Source organism: Eriocheir sinensis, chromosome 63, assembly GCF_024679095.1.
Source record: "Eriocheir sinensis breed Jianghai 21 chromosome 63, ASM2467909v1, whole genome shotgun sequence".
Lineage (NCBI taxonomy): Eukaryota > Metazoa > Arthropoda > Malacostraca > Decapoda > Varunidae > Eriocheir > Eriocheir sinensis.
Window position 1 is genome coordinate 10035847 of NC_066571.1, and position 22772 is coordinate 10058618.

Sequence of the window (22772 nt, forward strand, 5' to 3'; positions counted from 1 at the left end):
CGTGTAGGCAGATCACGTACTATAGAATGCTTCCACTTGCAAGGGTCAGGGTTGAATGGATGACATTTATTTTATTGTGAGTGTTTATTATATAGTAAAGGGAACAGACCGAGGAATGAGTAAAGTAGTAAAAAGTGCCCTAAAAGTGATGTTCGGATAAAGAGTATATAAGTTAATCATACAAGCTTCAGTGGACTATTGTGAAACTGTGATTTGAAAGGGGATTGAAAATTAAATCAATGTGACTTTTATGGATTTAATTTGTGAAGTCCACTTGTCCCCTACCATTATTTTTTTTATATTGTATCTTTTTAGTTTCCTGGTGCTACTTACACATGTATCCATAGTTGTATAATCACACTCTGTACTGCCTGGGGGTTGGGATGGCATGCTCCTCCCTTCTCCTTTGTTGTTTACTTGCAACAATAAACTATCAATCAATCAGTCAATCACGAGGCAAAGTGCGTCGTAGATTTCAAAGGGAGAAGCGCCGATTACAACAGACACAAGGAGGTAGACAAACTGAGGAAACACAACGCCGACAACGCTAAGACTGCCTTTGATCGTTTTCGGGAGGCAATATTTCTTACCGAGACTGATGGCTTCCACAGGGTAGGTACTGAAAGCGGTTAGTTGGTGTTAAGCGGTTGGTTGTTTGACACTCACCAATCTCGCTAGTAACGAGGCTTGTTTGGTGGAAAGGTGGAGCATGGGTGGATTGCCCTCTTAATAAATAAATTTGATCTTTTTTGAGCATCATTCTTTATCTACTTCTATAGTAAATTTAAAGGACAGCATGTTACGGGCATTTATTGTACAGGGTGGCCCAAAAGTCCTGCACCATAGGGATTACAAATTGATTAGAAGTCATATTCCCCTATGGTGCGGGACTTTTGGGTCACCCTGTATAATTATGTTTTTTTTTCCCTCGGCCTGGCTGTTGTATCGCAAAAAAGAAGTAAATTAAACAGTATATTTCAAACAGTATGTATTGCCCAAGATATTTACTATAATTTCATTCCCTCATCTGTTTAACACTACCAACTAAGCCATCGAAAACATCAGGCTGCCTGTATACAGTTCAATGTTTTTTTTTCTTATTTGCTTTCCATATATTTACCAATGTTTATCAAGACTTTTTTTTCCCATGGCCCAGTTTTCTTGATTATCTTCTACATGTTCTCGTTATATTATTTTTCATTTCATTATTTCATGGTTTAGGTACGATTGACATTTTTTTTTTTTCGGAACTAACTTTTTTTCATGGGCCATTTCCTTTTATGGTGCGACAGAATGTTATATGTAGTCCCAATAGACGCCTCAAACATACCTTAACACCTGACGGGCCAGCATTATCAGCACAAGAGCTTAGCGTCGGCTCGCCCTGCCCCTCCTCGCCCTGCCGCGCCACAGGCACCCACCGAGCGGAAGCAGCGAGCGGCCTTATCGTCACCATCGTCACGTAATCTACTCACTTGTTGCGTCGAGAGAAATGTTAAGATGATATTTCCTGCATCTAGATCTCGGCCGCCTTAACTCTATATCACTGACAGGTGTATGATATGATAAACGCTTTTCCGGCCCCCCCCCCCCCCTCTCTCTCTCTCTCTCTCTCTCTCAGGGTAAGAGTATGCGCCGTATTACCTACAAAACACTTCCTCGCCCAAGTTCACATATTTGACAAGGCTTTCGTAGGAGTTGTGGGCATATCCAGGAGTAGTTTTATGACCCTGGTGGTAGTTTGACCCTTCTTCTGTACCATGAACCTAATGAAACACTCGTTAGAAACCGATTGATCCCCTCTTTGACCTTTGGAAATAGTTGATGTGAGGAGCGAAGTGTCTTATAAAACCGACCTATGTTGAATGCGTCTCTCCGGGGCTGGTTCTTTCATTAAAATTGTTAGCGTGTGTGTGTGTGTGTGTGTGTGTGTGTGTGTGTGGTGATGGTAGTGGCAGAGGTAGCACCACAATATGACCATTAAGGAAAGATTATGATTATACTGAATGAGTCTTTGCGTCCTGGTTCTCCCTCAAAAAATGGTCGGTATGCTTTAGCGGTGACAGTCGGGGCAAGAGCAGAGATAGCACAAGAATAGCTAGTAAGGGAAGGTTAGAAGTTGAAATTCTTTGTGTTGTGCTTTGAAGGTTTGGTTCCGTCACCTGTGAGAAAGAAGGCAAACCCACGTCTCAGGGCCAAGCTCATCAAACACTAAATCGATGAAATTTGAGTATACGACTAGTCAGTGACGAGAAAAGGATGTAAAGTTGATTAATAAGTTGTGGAAATAAACTGAATCCGTAATGGGAAATGGATATAAAATGAATACGTATTGGGCTAAATTAATCAGTAATGCGTAAAGAGTATGAAATAAATTACTAATGAGTAGAGAATTAAGGGATCCATAGTCGGTATAAATAAATTACCAAGGAGTTGTATATAAGTGAGTCATGAATAATGGGTAAAAAAACTAATCCGCAATGGGTATTCAAGTGGTAACAAAATTAATCCGTGCATTTTATCATCAAACGTACATCACTTATGATATTTCAAAGTTAGCAAGACAAGATTGTAATAGGATTTTTGTATCTAATTTTACTCCATGAAAACGGTGCGCTAAGGAGTCTGGATATTCTGTTGAGTCCGAATGTTGTGTTAAAAAGTCGAAATGTTCTTCTGAAAATTCGGAATATTCTGTTAAGTCGGAATGTTGTGTTAACGTTAACGAGCCGAAATACTGTTGGAAATATTGAAATACTGAGGTGGCGGAAGGTGTGATGACGGTGGTAGCGGTGGTGGTGATGGTGGTGGTGATGGGAATGGCGGAAGATGTGGTGGTGATGATGGTGATGGTAATAGTAGTGGTGAGGGTTGATGGTAGTTGTGGTGGTGATGATGGTGGTGATGGTTGTATTTGTGGTGGTGGTGATGGTCAAGTTGTGGTGGGGATGTGGTGATGGTGATGGTGGTGATGGTGGTGGGTGTCTTTGATGGTATGTGGCAGCGCTGTTGTTGGTGGCTACGGTGTGGTGGTGGTGATGGTAGTGGTGGTGGTGGTGCGGAGGGGGAGGGGGGGGGGCGATGCGGTTCCTCGTTATCTTCCAATCAGAGGGCGGACGGGTACCTCACAACCACGAGACCAAATAAGGGAATGAACGAAAACCATGTCCAAATAAGGAGAGGTTTCGTCCATTCAGGTTAGTGTGCCTCCCTGTGCCTAGTCACGGCGCGCGGGTAGATTTGGGGCTATCTCTCCCTTATCTCCGTCTGATAACGCTATACCTCCTCATAACAACATAGCCTTGTACATGACGCCGCCTCTCCTGTCACTACTATTAAGCCGCGGCAAGCTGAGTCATGCATTGATGTTTGAAGGAATTTTTCGGGCAAAGCACGATGGGTAGATCACTCTTTGTCCCTTTTAAGTCATCATATGGCTATACGTCTTCATTCTCTATAGCTACTATCCTATGCCGTTAATTTTAAGTTTACTACTACTACTACTACTACTATTGCTGCTACTACTACTACTACTACTACTACTACTACTACTACTACTACGTGACGATGACAGCCTTTTTTATAACTCTCTGTAGCTAATGAGGATAATACATTTATTATTATTATCATTATTTTATTAGTACTATTAGTATTATTACCATCATCATCAATATCATCATCATATTAGCTATAAGTTACACATTTTTCAGGCATGGTTTTGAAGGGATGACACTCCAGGAACCTTACATCAGCCACAGGAGAAAGAACGCCCAGGAGAATCTCCCGCACTGCCTCGCACACAGGTAGACCACCGAGCTGCCTGCGGGGTCTGTGGGATTTGAATTCTTATGTATTTGTGAGACGTAGACCATTCAGCGATGCGCCACACCCAAGGATGTTACGGCTGCAATTAAGATGTCTCGTTGCTTTATTAAACTATGATATTTTAGAGTTGTGTCGCTTCTAACTTTAGTATTTGTTTCTCCTGTTCTTCCTAATAAACCATTTCTGTTTGTTTTTTCGTCGTCGTCCTTGCCTTATTAAACTATGATATGTTACAGTTGTGTCGCTTCTAACTTTAATATTTGTTTCTCCCGCTCTTCCTACTAAACCTACCTCATTTCAGTTTTTTTATATATATTTTTTCGTCGTCTACTACCTCCTCCTCCTCATCATCATCATTATTATCATTATCATAGTTGTATCAGTATCAATGTGTGTTGCTTATAGTGTGAAACTCTCTTTGGGACATAGGCACTTGAGGTTATCCTGCTAGTATAAAAGTAATATGGAAGCATATATTCAACAGTTGCGCCTTAGGCTGTAAAACTCTACGGTGCTCAAGCGATGGATTTTGTTGCTCTTTTTTTTTCAAATTTAACACACCTATTTTCATCCTTTACATCATTCACGTTAGCTTCCTTTTTAAGTTGGTCGTATTTTTCAACAAACCATATCCCATTAATGTATCCTTGTGATGAAAGAATAAGAGCAGTGAGTAACAAAAGTGAGTCACGGGAGGTGGTGCCGCACAGGACTTATTTGTTTATGGTTTTCGGCGCCTTTTTTCGGTCCGTTTTCGTCTTTCCATCCGCGAGAGTAACGTCAAAGAAGCGATGAAGCAGCGATGACGCGAAGAGGAATGAGGAATATGAAGGGAAGTTGAAGGACGAAGTAATATGAGGAAAAGGTGTGTGTGTGTGTGTGTGTGTGTGTGTGTGTGTGTGTGTGTGTGTGTGTGTGTGTGTGTGTGTGTGTGTGTGTGTGTGTTGAGTCCAGTGGAGTGAGGTTATCATGTGGTGAATATGGAGGGATAAACACCAATAAACCCCAAAGGACACGGGTAGGTCTACCTCTATAGCGTGCCGTTGTGACGAATCTCAACATAAAATAAGTGTCTGTTTCGATACGCCCGACGTCTTAAAGGGTACAAAATGAAAAACAAATATGGTTAGGCTACCTATCATCATCCGTCAGCACAAATCTGCCGGTTCCTTGCGTCACCACTCGGGGACATTATAAAGCACCAGCCGCGCCGTGGGACAATCAGTCGAGCCCTCACCGAGTCTTGTAACGCACATCGCCACTTCACTCCCCCAAAGTAAGCACCTCTTTGAGAGACTTGTTTGCTTTGTGACATTTAGGACTTGTATTATAGTTATATGGTTATATAAATTCTGTATTACTGTTTATATAAGCAAAAAGATATTGAAAGGCGTGTTTATATAATGTTTTGTGTTCATATCCAGGAACTCCACCAAAATGTGTGACGATGATGTTGCCGCCCTGGTTGTGGACAATGGCTCCGGCATGTGCAAGGCCGGGTTCGCCGGCGACGACGCCCCCCGCGCCGTCTTCCCCTCCATCGTCGGCCGACCCCGCCACCAGGTGAGATGAGATTTATTTTTGATCATGCAAAATGAATATTTCTTCTGCATACACACAACTGTTTAGTTGTTGTTGTTTTTTAGAGCAATATATAAGTGAATATCCTGGGAATATATCCACCCGGGAGTTTACCGTAGCCTGCATACATAACTATCGAGATATTCCTCTTTAGGGCGTGATGGTGGGCATGGGCCAGAAGGACTCCTATGTGGGTGACGAGGCGCAGAGCAAGCGAGGCATCCTCACCCTCAAATACCCCATCGAGCACGGCATCGTCACCAACTGGGACGACATGGAGAAGATCTGGCACCACACCTTCTACAACGAGCTGCGTGTGGCCCCCGAGGAGCACCCCGTCCTGCTCACGGAGGCGCCTCTCAACCCAAAAGTCAACCGCGAAAAGATGACCCAGATCATGTTCGAGACCTTCAACACCCCCGCCATGTACGTCTCCATCCAGGCCGTGCTGTCCCTGTACGCCTCCGGCCGTACCACCGGCATCGTGCTCGACTCTGGTGACGGCGTCTCCCACACCGTGCCCATCTACGAGGGCTACGCCCTGCCCCACGCCATCCTGCGTCTCGACCTGGCAGGCCGTGACCTCACAGACTACCTGATGACCATCCTGACGGAGCGAGGCCACACCTTCACGACCACCGCCGAGCGTGAAATCGTGCGAGACATCAAGGAAAAGCTCTGCTACGTGGCCCTCGACTTCGAGGAGGAAATGGCCACGTCTGTCCAGTCCTCTTCGCTGGAGAAGTCCTACGAACTGCCTGACGGCCAGGTCATCACCATCGGCAACGAAAGGTTCCGCTGCCCCGAAGCAATCTTCCAGCCTTCCTTCCTCGGAATGGAAAGTGTTGGCATTCACGAGACCGTGTACAACTCCATCATGAAGTGCGATGTGGACATCCGTAAGGACCTGTACGCCAACACCGTGCTCTCCGGAGGCACCACCATGTACCCCGGCATCGCCGACAGGATGCAGAAGGAAATCACTGCCCTCGCGCCCTCCACCATGAAGATCAAGATCATTGCTCCCCCAGAGCGCAAGTACTCCGTCTGGATCGGCGGCTCCATCCTCGCCTCCCTCTCCACCTTCCAGCAGATGTGGATCAGCAAGCAGGAGTACGATGAGTCTGGCCCTGCCATTGTCCACAGGAAGTGCTTCTAAACAGAAGTATTTAGGTCATAAGGAACTGATTTGTTTATTGTATTTTCTTAATTTATGAAATGTAGAATATCTCTCTGAATATAATATTTTTTTAGAAACTTGTGTTTTACTATTAGCTTGGTTTTTTTAGCAAACTAATGCATTTTCAATACCAAAATCCCGTTTTTTTTTTTTTTTTTTTTTAACGTTGTCAGTGTCCAAAAAACTCATCGGCGCTCCACCTTGCAGAGTTTAAAACCAAATAGTACTGTGTCATCAATACCTTCCATGTGTTTGTCCAGTATAGTGGGCAGCTCAGTATCATATATATATATATATATATATATATATATATATATATATATATATATATATATATATATATATATATATATATATGGGGAGGCGGTGGCTGAGTGGTTAGCGTGCGAGCGCCTTGTCCGGTGACCGGATGCCCGGATTCGTGTAGGTGTCGCCCGCCGCCACAAGCTGGGATTTTTCAGTCACCGCCGAGTGGCTTGAGACAACCTACATGCTGTCCTGAGCCCACCTATCAACTCTGATTCTAGATTCTCGCTCTAAAGAGAGGATCAAAGATGAGTTCCGGGGGAGCAGCATGAGCCTAGCAAGGCCACCCTGGCCTTCCCTCCCCTCACTCCCTCCCCTATTCCCTCCCCGGCCGTCCTTCCTCACCCCTCCCCGGCCTTACATAATACATCCCCATCACTCCCTTCCCCGGCCATACATCCCCATCCCTCCCCTCCCCTCCCCTGCCAGCCCTGCCCTCCTTACCCCCTCCCCGGCCTCCCCTGACCCCCTCCCCGCCAATACATCCCCATCCCTCCCCTCCCCAGCCAGCCCTTCCATCCTTACCTCTCCCCGGCCTCCCCTGACCCCCTCCCCAGCCAGCCCTTCCCTCCTTACCCCCTCCCCGGCCTCCCCTGACCCCCTCCCCAGCCAGCCCTTCCCTCCTTACCCCCCTCCCCAGCCAGCCCTGCCCTCTTTACCCCCTCCCCGGCCTCCCCTGACCCCCTCCCCGGTCTTCCTTCCTTTCTCCGATCGCTCCTCCCCTGCCTCCCCTCCCCCGCCGACTCGCTCCGCCCAGCAACCCTCTTTATGAAGTTCTCTTGGATTCCTGTTGGGCTCGGAAAGCGGCTCAAATCCGCACTCTTCTTCCTCTTCTTGTGGGTATTTCTTCCTCATCTTCATCTTGTGGGCATTTTACTCCTCTTCTTCCTCTTGTGGTTTCGACCGATATATATTACTACCTAACGTACGCCCCGGTTAGTAACTTGTCTTTTTCTGCCCTTGTTACGACTTCCACAGGGTTGGGTTTCGTCTCATCTTAAAGTTTGTTATTTTCTACGTATTAGGACATATCTACTTTTTGTTAATAATGCTTGGTTGGTTTACTTTAATAATACATATTCACTCACCTCTAATCCTTGTCCCAACCGTAATGAAAACAGGAGTCGCACTCTGGCTCTGTTTCCCATTATTAAGCCTCATAAGTCCACCTCATCCATATAAAACCACTAATTAACAAATATAGACTCAATTATAGCCTTTTACGGGGATCATGGAGACGTATTTATATCTGATTACACATGCGCAACAGCTAGTTTTTTTTATTTTTTTTATAGCAAAGGAGACATTTCAAGGGCAAAAAAAGAGAAATATAATGAAAAAAAAAGCCCGCTACTTACTGCTTCTAATGAGTGCAGAGGAGTGGTCGAAAGAGAGGTCAATTTCCTACTTACGAATATTTAAAGACTATTACACATCGCACTCTATATAAGAAGACTCACCATACATAATTAACCTCCTATAGCCCTTTAAATAGCTCCAGAAAAGCAATTACAGGGGCAGAAGGGTAATTAGCATTCTATCTTTCAGCCACTCCTCTCGACTCTTCGTAGGAGCAGTGAGTATATTAATTGATTGATTGGTAGTTTATTGTTGCAAGTAAAACAACAAAGGAGAAGGGAGGAGCATTATTTTCTTTTTTTCCATTGAACTGCTTCCTCTGTTGTAAAAAAAATTAGCAAATAACAACGTAGCCTCTTGGATTTAATGATATACGACACAAATAACTGCCCTCTCCACCCCGATAACGAGACTCATATATAGATATCGTTGAAATCCTTAATCATTGATGTTTTTCCTCAATAGTTTGTGGTTAGAAAACGGAGAATAGTTCGATAAAAATATAACAATGGCACAGTCTCATCCCCTCCCCCCTCCACTCCCACCCCACCCCGATAACGAGACATATATAGATATCGTTGAAATCCTTAATCATTGATGTTTTTCCTCAATAGTTAGTGGTCAGAAAACGGAGAATAGTTCGATAAAAATATAACAATGGCCAGTCTCAGCCCTACCCTACCCCCCTACCCCCCCTCACCCCCCCCTCCACCCCACGTGTATTTGTTTACATTCGCGGGAGAGTGACAAGAGCGAGGACCTCAATTTACCGCCAAAATTCCTTAAATACCGGTTTTAGGTGAGATATAAGTGTGGCAGGTGTGTTGTAGCAGGTGTTAGGATGGGGAGAAGAGGTGGGGGTGCCTGGGAAGGTCTGGGAAATTGAAATATAAGCATAAAGACATGGGGAGAAAGAAATGGTGCTGGAAGTTACCGCCAAAACTCCATAAATATCTGTTGTAGGTGAGTTGTAAGTGTGGCAGGTGTGTTGTAGCAGGTGTTAGGATGGGGAGAAGACGTGGGGGTGCCTGGGAGGGTCTGGGAGATTGAAATAATGAGAAATGAAGTATAGGGAGAAAGAGATGGTGCTGGAAGTTACCGCCAAAACTCCATAAATATCTGTTGTAGGTGAGTTGTAAGTGTGGCAGGTGTGTTGTAGCAGGTGTTAGGATGGGGAGAAAAGGTGGAGGTGCCTGGGAGAGTCTGGGGAGATTGAAATAATGAGATATAACGTATAGGGAGAAAGAAATGGTGCTGGAAGTTACCGCCGAAACTCCATAAATATTGGCTGTAGGTGAGTTATAAGTGTGGCAGGTGTGTTGTAGCAGGTGTTAGGTTCGGGAGAGAAGGTGGAGGTGCCTGGGAGGGTCTGGGGAGATTGAAATAATGAAAATAAGAAGAGGAGAGAAGAGGTGACTTGGCTCAGTTACTGTCAACTCTGCAAATACCAATGGGTGTTTTATAGCAGGTGTTAGGGTTGTGTATCATTTATTAGAAACATGGTAACATTTTGTAAGCCATTATTAGTAAAACATTGACATTTTCATCACTCTGAAGACGATCCTACCTACCCATGACGGCCCACACCTACCATGCCATCATACCTTTGAAATAGACTGCTCAGGTCCGCTAAACTATTCCCACATTTTATTCTAATGTCTCGTGTTGCATCTTTTCCTCAGGGTCTTGCTGGTTAGCCATGACCAGCACCACGCTTCATGGGGTGGATGTGAGGTTCCCCTTTGAGCCATATGAGGTCCAGAAGGCCTACATGGAAAAAGTCATTGAGTGTCTTCAGAATGTGAGTACAGCAGCCTATTACTTCTTGCATGAAGGGCATTTAAATGGCTTGGAATCTTTGGAATCCTATGTACTGTAGAAAAGTGTAATTGAGTGTCTTCAAAGTGTGAGCATAAACTTCTCTTACTTCTTACTTAGTTCCCACTTCAAAGTTATTTAAATGAGGGTGAATCATAAATCTTTCCAGTCTTGTACATATGCGATGTACTGAAATATTTATATTCAGAATTCTACCGTAAAACAAGTCATTCAACCTTTTGGCCCAAGTTATGTTATTGTTCTAGTGTTTGGCCATAAAACATGCATGTTATATGAATGATTACACTTCATATTACAGAGCACAGCTATTTTAAGCCTCTAAAAATAGTTCCCTAAATCTCAGACACACAAGAGGAAGTCAGTAGCATATTTAATGACCATTTATTTTAGCTGTCTAAAATATATGGTTGTGTGAAGTCAAATTTTTGGATCAATTTTTTAGCAGGTCAACTCTTATAAGGGTTACTACCACTTTTATTTGGTAGCTTAGATCTCTTTATCAGTGAAACATATCATAGCCTTGGTTGGTCCACTATAAGGTGAGTACATACAGTAGTGCCATAAAGTTGTTGTTGCCAGGGAGTCAATGGCATCTTGGAGTCTCCGACGGGCACTGGCAAAACACTGTGCCTGCTGTGCTCTTCCCTGGCATGGCTGGAGACGGCCAAGGCCAAGTATGCCGCCATGAGGCAAGGCGCTGCTGAGACCGCCCCCGCCCTCAACATGCAGCTGGCAGGGGCCACGGGTTCCTCATGGACGGGGGACAGGCTAGGTGAGTGGCTGTAATTCCTTACCATTAGTAACTCATCCCCCTTCCCCCCTATCAGCCTACTCCTATATATGTGTTACGCACTAACATGGGTGCCCTGCACATTATTGAACAGAAACAGAAACAAGAGTAAAAAAAAGCTTATCAGTGCTAACAAAGGCTTCTTCTTTCAATTTACAGTCCTAGATTTCTTGTATTTATGGTGTAAAATATGTAATGAAAGTTATTAAATAGTATAATTAATCAGTGAAATATATTTTTATTCAAAATATTATATGCAGTGTAACAAAGTAGTGTAAATGTTCATGTATACTTTATAAAACATGTAGTGGGAAGGACCACTTTCGTGATGAGGACTCTTCTTTCCAGCACCTCCAAAGATCATTTACTCATCACGCACACACTCCCAGCTCAGCCAGGCCATCAGTGAATTCAAGAGAACAAAATATAAGTACATGAAGGTATTTCAACGCTGAATGGTTTATTTAAATTGTCATTGTAAATAGACTTTTAAACAGTATAAGGTGGTAGGCCATGTACAGTACCACAAAGAAAAATATCATTGCCCTATAAAGAGACAAGATGGAGAATTTATGAAGTAAAACCCCATTGCTGTTGTGACATTGCATCATTAACTTTCAAGATGGCTGTGATTGGCTCGCGGGACCAAATGTGTGTGCACCCAGAGGTCAGCAAGGAGACCAACAACAACACCAAGGTCCAGATGTGCCAGATAAAGGTCAAGTCCAAGCACTGCCACTACTACAACCAGGTGGGTCACTACAGCTGCTTACCTCAACTCTCCTGTGCTCTTGTGGAACTTATACTTTATTCTTTATCCGTGTTTACTTGTGTATTTGAGGATAGTAGTTGCCTTACCTCCCTGTCCCTAATGCTTCTCTAATCTTCTATATTACCTCATGCTGTCTACTTCACTCATTCCTTTCACTGTCATGTTCTTTTTCTCAGCATCTCAGGTGTTTTAGGGGCCACTGAACAGGCAGCTTGTAGTATCTGTACTCCTCCCTCTCCACCTGAACCATCTCTTGTAATAATGATAATAAAATAATGGTAGAACTTTTTCAGCATCTCAGTTTTTTGGGGGGGTCACTGGACAGGCATCTTCTAGTATCTGCACTCCTCCCTCTCCACCTGAACCACCTCTTATGATAATGATAATAAAATAATGAGAGAACTTCAAGTATAAAAGAGGGAAAACTTCACTGATAGCTTCTAACCTCCAAGCTGAGTGGCCTGATTGGGGAGAAAGAGGGAAGGAGGGAGGGGAGGTAGATATGATGCTTTAGCCAACAAGTGATTTCCACACCAAAGTTCCTTAAAATTAGATTCCCGGCATTGCACTTGCTGCACAGGACCCTACTTAACCTCGTGCCCTTGCTGCCCACTTTCTTATTCCTGTAGATTTATTGTCAGGGAATGAAAAGATTGTCTGGTGCTGTGGTATTATTGTCAGGGAATGTAAAGATTGTCTGGTGCTGTGGTATTATTGTCAGGGAATGGAAAGATTGTCTGGTGCTGTGGTATTATTAATCCAACCCAATCTAATCTAATTCTATCTATAAATCAAGGTTGATGCGAAGAAGGATGACCCAGAGCTGAGGAAAGACGTTCTTGACATAGAGGACCTGGTGGCCATGGGGAAGAAGAGGTCGTTCTGTCCCTACTACATGACCAAGGAGCTTAAGAGAGACGCCGACATCATTTTCATGCCCTACAACTATCTCCTTGACCCCAAGACGCGCAAGGCCAATGGGGTGGAGCTGGCGGTGGGTGTTGCGTATTTACCTTTAGTCTGTTCAGCCCAAGGCAAGAACATATCAGGAAAGGAAGGGCAGAGGAAGGGCACAGCTGCTCTGGTGCTAGTAATTGGTTGACAGTTGATCTGATGGGGGTTGAGGAAAATGTGGCTTCAGGTAGAGTGAGGTAGAAGGATAGAGGCTGGGGGTTTTCTCTTATGTATTCTCACCTAAGGCTGAATAGAGTATAGTTGTAGTTTACAGGATTTGATTCATGCATTTATTATTCTGCATCCATGTGTATATAAGTAAGTGACTCCAACATTGATTCACATGCTTCAAGTCTTTCCGTTAGCCTGATGTAAGTTTTCTGTTCTTCAGGGCAACATCGTGATCTTTGACGAGGCTCACAATGTTGAGAAGATGTGTGAGGAAGCCGCGTCACAACAGTTTGGCTCAACAGACCTGGCACTCTGCATAGATGAAGTGACGCAGGTGTGTACTCCCAAGTGCTCTGATCAGGGCTGGTTGTAGGTGTGAGCAGTACATGTATCTAGTCACTTGAGGTCCCTTTATCTATAGGGGTCGCTACATATGAGCTGTCTAATCAGAAGGGTGACCGTAAATACTACCTAGTTTGGCATGCTCACCCTTCTGACTCTCGACAACTATTTATTAATCCAAAAAGTAATTATGTCTTGATAATTGACAATAATTTTCTGACCCCATGGAAATGCAGGAGGAAGTAGCCATATCAGTTAAAGGAAAGGTAAAGTTTGGGACATAGGCTGATCTGTGGATGGCCTCAGTGCTTATCTATCTCATTGGTCCTTGAGCCTGTTGTAGGTAAGAACCCAATACCCCGAGACACAGGATTGGTGTAGCATACAGGTTAGAACAGTTTACCTTCCTTAGGTTTCCCCAGTTTCCCATTTATCAACCAGATCAAAAAGGAGGATGAACAGTTGGGTGAGGATAGAACCTGGGCCAGCAGATTCATAGCTAGGCATGTTAACTCCTTGACTGTGGATTTCCTACCAGAAGACATCACCAAGCTACAGGAATGGAACAAAAAGTGGCTGCTACAACTCAGTGAAGAAAAATGGAATGTCATGTACCTTGGGAGGGGAAATCCAGCACACCAATACCACATGGGAAACACTCCACTATCCACCACAGAGGCAGAGAAAGACCTGGGAGTGTATGTTACCAGGCTACCAGTGAAAGCCAAATCCGTGTCAGTCCCAGCGAACAGCTTAACCACTGCACCAGAAAGGTCTATCATGTGACCTCTAACAAAATCCTGCTCAGGTCCACAGAAAACTAGAATCAGCAGGGGAATTTCTTATATTAATCTTTCGTTGTTTTCTGGTTTACTCAGGTCATGAAGAAGAATCATGAGAATGCAGAATCTGAATACGTCGCTGCAAACTCCAGCCAGGGCATGGCAGACGACTTCTCCCCCGATGACCTCTACACCTTGAAAGCTCTTTTCCTGGAACTTGAAAAGGTATTGTTTCCTCGTACATAGTGAGGCTTGAATAATAATGATGTTTCAATAAGTTTTCTTTATATTATCTGTTTATCTTAACCAAATTTTTGTTTCCAGGCTATTGACACCATCACTGTGCCTGCTGGTGGCACTGGAGCAATGTTTCCCGGCAGCTACATGTTTGAGCTCCTGGGGAAGGCAGACATCACTCCCACCAAGAAAAGTGTCATCATTGAACTTCTTGATAAATTGGTAAGGATAGGTACATTTTATATACTCACGCTGATGCAGGAGAGAGTGCCCCGAACAGACAGGCTTTGGTGGATATATGAGCTCATGCTATTTTGGGGTTGTGCTCTTTGGTACATATAACCTTTGGAATGCTCTACTTGAAATTCACTCATGTAAGTCAAGGGAAAAAAATAAAAAAATAAAAAGCCCACTAATCACTGCCCCTATAAAAGAGTTTAGAAGCTACCCTGGTACTCTTTTTCAAGAAGGGGAGCTCTAGATTTTGTACGTAACCTTCTTCTACAGCTTTTCCCATCTCTCATGCAAGTTCGCTGTTCTGATATGCCACCTTCATCTTTTATTCAATTTTGGACAAGAGTTTATGCTAGTGATGGAGTGCTGTCTGTACTTGATTATACTTTTGTGGAATATTTTGAGGCTCATGCTGCTCACAAATTGTACTGTATTTGATCTCACTCTATTTGAGACTTTGCTGTATGTATGTATGTACTCTTCACACCTTATCAATTATGTTTCTGTATTAATAGAGTGTTGCAGTGAAGTTATGGATTGATTATTCAGCATTTTATCGGTGGTTTCATTTTTGTTGTTGTTGAAGTTAGTTTATCTGATAAGAGTTCCCTGTGGTCTTTTTTCAGATTCAGTTCCTGACGGTCAACAGCTCCTCGCCATACCAGAGGAAGGGCGTGGGTCTGCAGAAGTTCCTGGACCTCATCAACACAGTGTTCAGCAGAGACTTCTACTCGCCCGAACAGATGGAACTAGTGAAGAGGAGCTACAAGGTGAACATACCACTACAACACCTTATCATGACCAAGGAACTGATCTTCTATTACTACTACTACCTTCTTAGAGATTTCATTATGTCCCTTCTTAACTGAACCTATGATAGCCTTGGAGAGGAGATCAAATTATATATAAGATTGTATTTGTATTCCCTCAATTCTCTGTAATGGATCTCAATGGTAATAATAATAACTGACTTTTATATATGTAGGTTATATACTAATTTTTTGAATGGCGCAGGTTTATGTGAGTATAGAGGAGCCCAAGAAGAAGATGGGTGGCCTGAAGGATGGCTGGAACACCCCAAACACCAACACCCTCTCCTCCAAGACCGGCCGGCTCATCTCCTACTGGTGCTTTCATCCGGGCTTTGGGTGAGTCACGGGCACACCATTTTAAGCAGGGGTGTGGAGTCAGAGTCACTGGAGTCGCCTACTTTTGGTTGGAGTCAGTAAAAATATCTCCGACTCCAACTCTTTTACGATACGTCTGATATTGTGTGGCTGGGTGTGGTGTGGTGTGTGGTGGGGTTTGATTTGCCTACCACTACTGCTGAGGAGGGGAGGGAGAGGGGGGTGGAGTCAGAGTTGCAACCTTAAAATTTCCTGGAGTTGGAGTCAAAAAATTTTATATCTAACTCCACACACCTGGTTCTAAGAGTCAAGTTATCGTGTGACGGTGACGCTGTGTGTGTGGAATGGCAGTGGTGGAAAATTTTGTGCTGCTTCCCTTAAAGATTTCTGCATTTACTTGTATGAACTTTTCTATCCGTCAATATAAAGTGTCGAGTACCAGAACATCAATCATATGTGAGATAGACAGGCTTCAGGCATATCTTTCCCACTTTCTCCTGGTGGGCGCTTTATTTTTGTACTATTATTATCATTATTTTTACTTTGGTACTGTTTTCAGCAAGATCCTTAGCTCAAGAGTATTTGATTAACGTGCTTTCCAGAGTCATGTCCCTGGTTAAAGTAGAAATCCCCGTGCATTCCCATACGCCTGAAATAATGGAACTTCAGGAATATGCTCCACTTGCTCCACACTAGCCACCTTCCACTGACTAGTCCAGTGATTCCTCTTTCTTGTGTGTGTTTCAGGATGCAGTACTTGGTCGAGGAAGGCTCCAAGTGTGTCATCCTCACCAGCGGCACACTCAGTCCTCTCAGCTCCTTCGCCTCAGAGCTTCAGGTTGGTGGAGAGGGGTTGAACACTGACCACCATTGAGGGTTTTTTTCTTTTTCATTTTTTACAGTAAAGAAAGCAGCTCAAGGGCAAAAAAAAATAACTGAGAAGGGAATAATAAAGCCTTCTAATCACTGCCCCTATAAAAGAGAGTATAGAAGCTATCCTGGTACTGTCTTTAAAGAAGGGAAGGTATAGATTTTGTATGTAAGCTTCTCCCGCAACTTTAACCATCTCTCATTATAAGGTCATTCATTCATTCATTCACTGATGCCTGCCCCTAGGAGCTCCCACCAGGGGATGGCCACGGCAGAAGAGTTTCCATCTCTCTACCCAGACACTCCCTCCTTGCCTGCTCAAAGTTTCTCAAGGATCTTTCACCCCTCTCCCTGACGTACTCCTGCACCCTATCTCTCCATTTCACAGAGGCTCATACAAGGTCACTGTTCTAACTAGGCCATCTCCATCATCATCATATTCTGCATTACATCATTTTCCCATAATCTCTTGAGAAAATAGATCCCTGGAAAGACCTTTAATGAGCAAGCTGTCAGGAAGGGAAGTGAGGAAAACTGGCAAAGAGAACTCTCCTCTTGTTTGGATGTGGTTCAGAATACACGTCATACCTCAAGAACCCCAAAGAAGATCCGTCCAAAAGTGCTTCCAAGAACGACAAATCATTTTTCTCTCCTGGATCATGAAGTAGAGGTCAAAGGTTCAGAATTCAGCTTTCCCGCCCCTCCACCTGTACCTGACCATCTTGATATCAGCCTGTCATGGCCTTCCCTTTGCTCAATCTTGCAGGTGCCATTCCCAGTCCAGCTTGAAAACCCACACATCATCAAGAAGAACCAGGTGTGGGTGGGAGCCATCTGCAACGGGCCGGACGGGTTCAGCCTCAATTCCTCCTTCAAAAACAGGTGGTTACAATTTACATTTCTTTTTTGCAGTAAAGGAAGCAGCTCATGGGCAAAAAAAATAACTGAGAAAAAAAATCTTTCTAATCACAACCCCTATGAAAGAGTGTATAGATAGATGAATGGCCAAAGGAGAGGTCAGTTTCAGGTGAAGAGGTGTCTGAATACTTGAATACCCAGATGCCTTGCCCTGTTTTCCATAGCTAAGGGAGTTGAGTGGGTAGATGAAAGGAGGTTGCCGTTAGAAGAGCGCTCTGGTGGATCACGGGTGGGAGGTGGTAGACAGTCTCAAGAATTTGGGGTCGTTCTTGCTCACCAGATAACGCCTTTAAGAATTTCCATTGAATGTAGTGATGCTAAGTAGCTAGAGAAATGTTCCTTATAAACTGTAGACCTATTAATTGTGGCTAAATTAATGTTGTTAATCTCTGTTGTTCTTGAATGGAAAAAAGAAGCACTCGTGTTGGTTCATCAAATCATATGGGTAAGAAAGAGTGCTCTGGTTTTCTCTTTATTGGGTTATGTGTGTTTCCTTTACAATCCCTCTGCCTTACTGTGAGTGTCTTGTCCTCATCTGTCTCTCCCTCTGCAGATCTGACCCCCGGTACAAAAGATCGCTGGGCCAGACAATCCTCAACCTGTCACGAGTCATCCCGGACGGCCTCCTGGTCTTCTTCCCTTCCTACACCGTCATGAGGGACTGCCAGGAGGAGTGGCAGAACTCGGGGGTGTGGAGCAAACTGTCGGAGAGGAAGGTGAGGAAAAGGGGCAATGAATAATAGCTCTCTAGGAAGGATTTTTATGAAGCAAACTCTGAAAGGAAAGTGAGGAAATGTGTCAGAGAAGATAAAGAAAGGAAAGGAAAGGAAAAGAAAGAAAGGACTTTTATGGAGCAAACTGTCAGAGAGGAAGGTAAAGAAAAGTGGCAATGAAAAAATAGCTCTAGAAAGAACTTTTAGTGTAAGCAATAGAATTTGTAAGAAAAAAGATGTTTATGAGTATTTCTTTTATACATACATAGGCAAAAATTGATATATCAGAAAATATGGTTTCTTGAGAGTGTTTCTAGATACACATAAGCAGGAGTTGCAGTTGTAAGGAGATAGAAAAAGAAAGGAGAGACTTTGTTTAGAAATAAGAAATTAAAGTTATGTTTGTGATTTCTTTATTTATTTATTCATTTCCATAATAAATCTTTCTTTTATCAGCCCATATTTGTGGAGCCCAAGATCAAGGACGAGTTCCTGACAGCAATGCAGGAATATTACGAGAGAATCAAAGATCCAGCCTTCAGCGGGGCCTGTTTCATGGCCGTGTGCCGAGGGAAGGTGAGTGTGGTGTGGTGTGTACTCATTCATGCCTCTCTGTTCCTACTTACACCTTACTAGTCACTGTGATTATCCCTGATGCCTCTTTGACTTAGGGAATCTGTCTTAATTAGTTGACATGGCATAGATGTTTGGCAATTTCTTCCTAGACACATATTCTTCCCCTTTTTTAGGTCTCATATTTTTCCCCTTTGGCAGGTCTCATGTTCTTCCCCTTGTGCAGGTCCTTTTTATTTTCCTCTGGCAAGTCGCATATTCTTCCCCTTGAGTAGGTCTTTTTTTATTTTCCTCTATGGCAAGTCTCATATTCTTCCCCTGTGCTGGTCTTCTGTTTTCCCCTTCTGCAGGTCTCATGTATTTCCCCTTTTGCAGGTCTCGGAAGGACTGGACTTCGCAGACCGCAATGGCCGGGCTGTAATAATAACAGGGCTGCCGTACCCTCCCCTCAAGGACCCCAGGGTGATGCTCAAGCAGAAGTACCTGGATGAGGCTCGCTTGAGACGTAAAGTGAGTCCAACAAGGAGCGCTAATTTACTTGCGGTAGAGTTGTGTTCTGGGGGGTGCCAGAGGAAAGGGAATGTAAGGGAAAATGGCAAGATAGATTACGAAAGTTAGTGGATGTAAGAATGTTTGAAGTGATTGTAAGAATGTTGGAAGTGAATGTAGGGGTAAGTTAGAGTAAGGTTAGTGAATGTAAGGATGTTAGAAGTGAATGTATGAGTAAGTTAGTGTAAAATTAGTTAATATAATGCAAAAATCTACACCCTCTTGTCAACTCATTAGACATTGTTATTGTTCCCCTACCCCCATTTTCTTTCCCTTTATATTCCTCATCTTATTTTAGGGTCACTGTTTCTTATTTCTCGTATCCATTCTTGCTTATTGAGGGAACTCTGGGTCTACTGCATTTTTTTACTTTCCTTGATGCCCTTTCTTGATAATAATAAAAAATAAAAATGATTTGCCATCCTTCTTAGCATGGACTGACTGGCTAGATCATTAATTCACTTATTGTACAGTTATCCAAAATAGTGAGAGAGGAAAGGAAATGAAGGAAAAGGCTGAACTAGAAGATAAAATTTAGTAAATGCATTTCTTATACTTTTTTCCCAGCATAATAATTTCCCTTCCCTCCCAGCATGGACTGACTGGCCAGACGTGGTACAGCTTGGAGGCGTCACGGGCAGTCAACCAAGCCGTGGGCCGAGTCATCCGCCACAAGGACGATTATGGAGCCGTCATTCTCTGCGACAGCCGGTTTGCCGAGAACCATTTCAAGACCCAGCTGTCAGCGTGGATTCGTCCATTCATCATGAACTACAACAAGTTTGGTCCAGTCATGAAGGACATCACACAGTTCTTCAGGCAGGCCCTCACGATGGTGGGTGTGCCTGGAGATAGCATTGTGTTCATCTTGTCCTCTTTCAACTTCTCTCATTGCTTTCACTTTCCTTTTCTCTCTCTCGGGATTTCAGGTGTTAGTGGGTGCTGAACAGGTAGCATATAGTGTTTGTACTCCTCCCTCGCTACCCGATTCATCACTTATAATAGTATAATAACCGTAATAGAGGAAAAGTCATCCCCCACCTTTTAAATCATGTTGTGTTTTTGTCCGCCCCTTTTTTACTCTTCTTACTTTATGGGTGAGAGTATATGATCATCAAAGTGGGAGAGACTCATTGCCCATCCAACCCACTAAGGGAAAGTAAGGATGTCACACGAGAAGAAGAAAGCAGAAAACTGTTGCTACTGTTTAAATTGAATTCTTGATTATTTTTCAGCTGCCTCAACCCAAGTATGATGGCGTGGACAGACCACCTGCTCCAACTAGCCAATTCAAGGACTCCACTCCATTTACGTCTGACCCTGCTGGTGCTCAAGGCCTTCAAGCAGTGGACTCCCGACCCGCCACCTCCAGGAGCATGTCAAAGAGACCCAGCGAATCTCAGGATACCGAAGACAACAGCTCAGAATACAAGTCATACCTGAAGTACCCCAAAGAAGACCCTGCCAAAAGTGCCGCCAAGAGCGACAAATCATTATTCTCGCTCCTGGATCATCAAGTGGAGGCCAAGGTTTCAGAATTCAGCTTCTCCGCCCCTCCACCTGTACCTGACTATCACGATATCCAGCAGAACAAGAAAAGACGAAGGATTAAGATCATCCCGAGGGTAGAGTCAGCACCAGTCAGTAATGGGGATGCTGATAATGCCTCTGAAGATGTATTGAAGCCTGAGAATGCTGCAGAAGGTGTCTCATCATGTTCCGGTGAAGCAGAAAGGCTGTGCAGAGAGACATCAAGCAGTGAAGGAGGTGTCTCAAAGCATATCCTGAAGCCTTTGAATGCTCCTGAAGTTCTCTCGTCAGGTTTCAGGGAAGAGGATCGAGAGGAGCTGTGTCACCCAATGGACCCTGAAGACATTGCCAAGAAAGCTGCTGATGATAAAATAAATGACAAGAAAAAGAAAATGAAGGCTATTGGGGCATACATTATGGAGGTAAGTGCATGTTTATAGAAGATATCAAACTTAAACCAACTAACAAACTTGCTTACTGACTAACTATCTAACTAACAAGCTTGCTAACTAAATGACCGACTATCTAATTAACTTAAACTAACCTTATGGCATTGATGTGTATTTTTAGGAAATGACAAAATCCTCTTGCACCGTGTAATTATTTTTCCACTATTTTATTCTGTGCAACACTTATATTATACCAAACTTCAGCAGTAGGTGGACAATGCAAGAACATACATAGTAGCTACAACAGGGAAAAAAATTATTTTAGTGTATAGAAATTTCTGCATGTTATTTCTGCAACGTTTATGTTATACCAGACTTCAGCAGTAGGTGAACAACACATGAACATACATAGGAAAAACATAGGAAAAAAATTGTCTAAGTGTTTTATTCTATTTCCAGGTGAAAGCTGTGGTTCCTAGGGAGAAGTATGTTGTGTTTGCATCAGCCATCAAGACTTTCAAGAGCACCAACGATTTTGAGACACTGATGACGGTGTTCCCAACCGTCTTCAACAACACTCCACAGCACCAGGCACTCATTGCAAGTATGTGCAGCTCTTCAACACCACAAAGAAACATTTTTAATTGTTCATGTGCTGTCTCTTTGATCTTTATTCTTGTTACGTATGAAATTAAGAATGAGAAAGTTCAGTTCTTTATTTGAATTAAGAGACCTTTGTTTTAATTTTCAGAGTTTCAGATTTTCCTGAAGAAGGAGGACAAAATAAAGTTCCAGGCTTCCCTCGCTGAAATGGCACAAAGCTGACCAAAGTAAAGTCTAGTCTTTCCATGGAAGGAATTTTGCACACTGTGATACTACTTCATGGCTGCATTTTTTAAAGTATTTTTTAATTTAAGTTTTATAGTAAATGAACTGTGAAGCAAAGTGCAAAAGCTAACACTTGTCTATCGGTGAGTCTAAATAAAGAGTTGGAGGGAACACATTCAGGTTTTATAACTTCTTTGTGTTTTATTGGAATGCCTTTATCCATTAGCAGCGACGGGCCAAATTTGTGGCTTTACCGTGTAGCAGCGACGGGCCAAATTTGTGGCTTTACCGTGTAGCAGCGACGGGCCAAATTTGTGCCATGATTTTAACCCCCCAAAATAGATGATGCATAAACTGATCATAAATGCTTTGATATATATTATGAAATGGTTTGTGTGAGGGGTGATTTTTTTCTCATTTTTCTCGCTTAGAGGGACCATTAAGAATCAGGATCCCCGCTGTTACCGGGTTAATCTGTCTTGTGATGGTTTAGGCACCTTGACCACCACAGTGACTTGGTAGTTCACCGCCCCACACCGCGCTTTACTCGTGATGGGTTCGTGTGCATCAAGAGGAGAGTACCGAGACACCTCTCCTCCCAAAAGTGACCTCTCGATCTTGACCATTCTTCAGATTTTTTTTATAGGGGCAGTGTTTAGCAGGCTTTTGTCACTTTTTTTGCCCTTGAGCTGCTTTCTTTGCTGTAAAAAAAAAGTTACTCTGTCCCCCCTTGGAGTGGGCATAAACAGGACGGGTTCACCAGGGATCATTTACAGAAACGGGTCAAATTATCTGTGGTTCGATTGTTCTTGAGTCACTGTTTCAAATCACGTTTTCTATGGCGGCGAGCAGTGGCTACCGGAGTTGTCTTGCTTTGAGGTTTACATGCTATCTGTTCTTCCT

General features: G+C 43.4%; 2 protein-coding genes across 4 annotated transcripts; both read left to right on the forward strand.

Annotated features, from left to right (window-relative positions):
- The first annotated feature begins 4948 nt into the window (after window positions 1-4948).
- LOC126987018 (actin-2-like) lies at window positions 4949-6663 on the forward strand. Its single transcript, XM_050843654.1, has 3 exons — window positions 4949-5101; window positions 5250-5388; window positions 5561-6663. Exons 2-3 carry the CDS (start codon window positions 5263-5265, stop codon window positions 6563-6565), a joined length of 1131 nt encoding a protein of 376 aa, XP_050699611.1. The 5' UTR covers window positions 4949-5101; window positions 5250-5262; the 3' UTR covers window positions 6566-6663.
- Window positions 6664-8302: 1639 nt separating this feature from the next.
- Window positions 8303-22061, forward strand: LOC126987020 (regulator of telomere elongation helicase 1 homolog). 3 transcript variants are annotated; one of them, XM_050843661.1, is made up of 20 exons: window positions 8303-8468; window positions 9934-10052; window positions 10670-10862; window positions 11229-11320; window positions 11503-11631; window positions 12449-12646; window positions 12998-13111; window positions 13998-14126; window positions 14226-14360; window positions 14999-15142; window positions 15387-15520; window positions 16247-16337; window positions 17136-17251; window positions 17841-18003; window positions 18457-18576; window positions 18949-19083; window positions 19715-19957; window positions 20358-21074; window positions 21501-21645; window positions 21793-22061. In XM_050843661.1, exons 2-20 carry the CDS (start codon window positions 9951-9953, stop codon window positions 21864-21866), a joined length of 3174 nt encoding a protein of 1057 aa, XP_050699618.1. In that variant the 5' UTR covers window positions 8303-8468; window positions 9934-9950; the 3' UTR covers window positions 21867-22061. The 3 variants fall into 3 exon arrangements, with proteins under 3 accessions (XP_050699618.1, XP_050699617.1, XP_050699619.1); XM_050843660.1 differs by lacking the exon at window positions 8303-8468 and adding an exon at window positions 8943-9050; XM_050843662.1 differs by lacking the exon at window positions 8303-8468 and adding an exon at window positions 9361-9379.
- Window positions 22062-22772: the final 711 nt, after the last annotated feature.

Bases quoted from the DNA above. Each gene is read 5' to 3' on its own strand.
- LOC126987020 (XM_050843661.1), top strand. From the start codon at position 9,951: ATGACCAGCACCACGCTTCATGGGGTGGATGTGAGGTTCCCCTTTGAG. The intron at 14,361-14,998 runs GTAAGGATAGGT...GTCTTTTTTCAG, and splicing joins TTGAACTTCTTGATAAATTG to ATTCAGTTCCTGACGGTCAA. The intron at 15,143-15,386 runs GTGAACATACCA...TGAATGGCGCAG, and splicing joins TAGTGAAGAGGAGCTACAAG to GTTTATGTGAGTATAGAGGA.
- LOC126987018 (XM_050843654.1), top strand. From the start codon at position 5,263: ATGTGTGACGATGATGTTGCCGCCCTGGTTGTGGACAATGGCTCCGGC. The intron at 5,389-5,560 runs GTGAGATGAGAT...ATTCCTCTTTAG, and splicing joins TCGGCCGACCCCGCCACCAG to GGCGTGATGGTGGGCATGGG.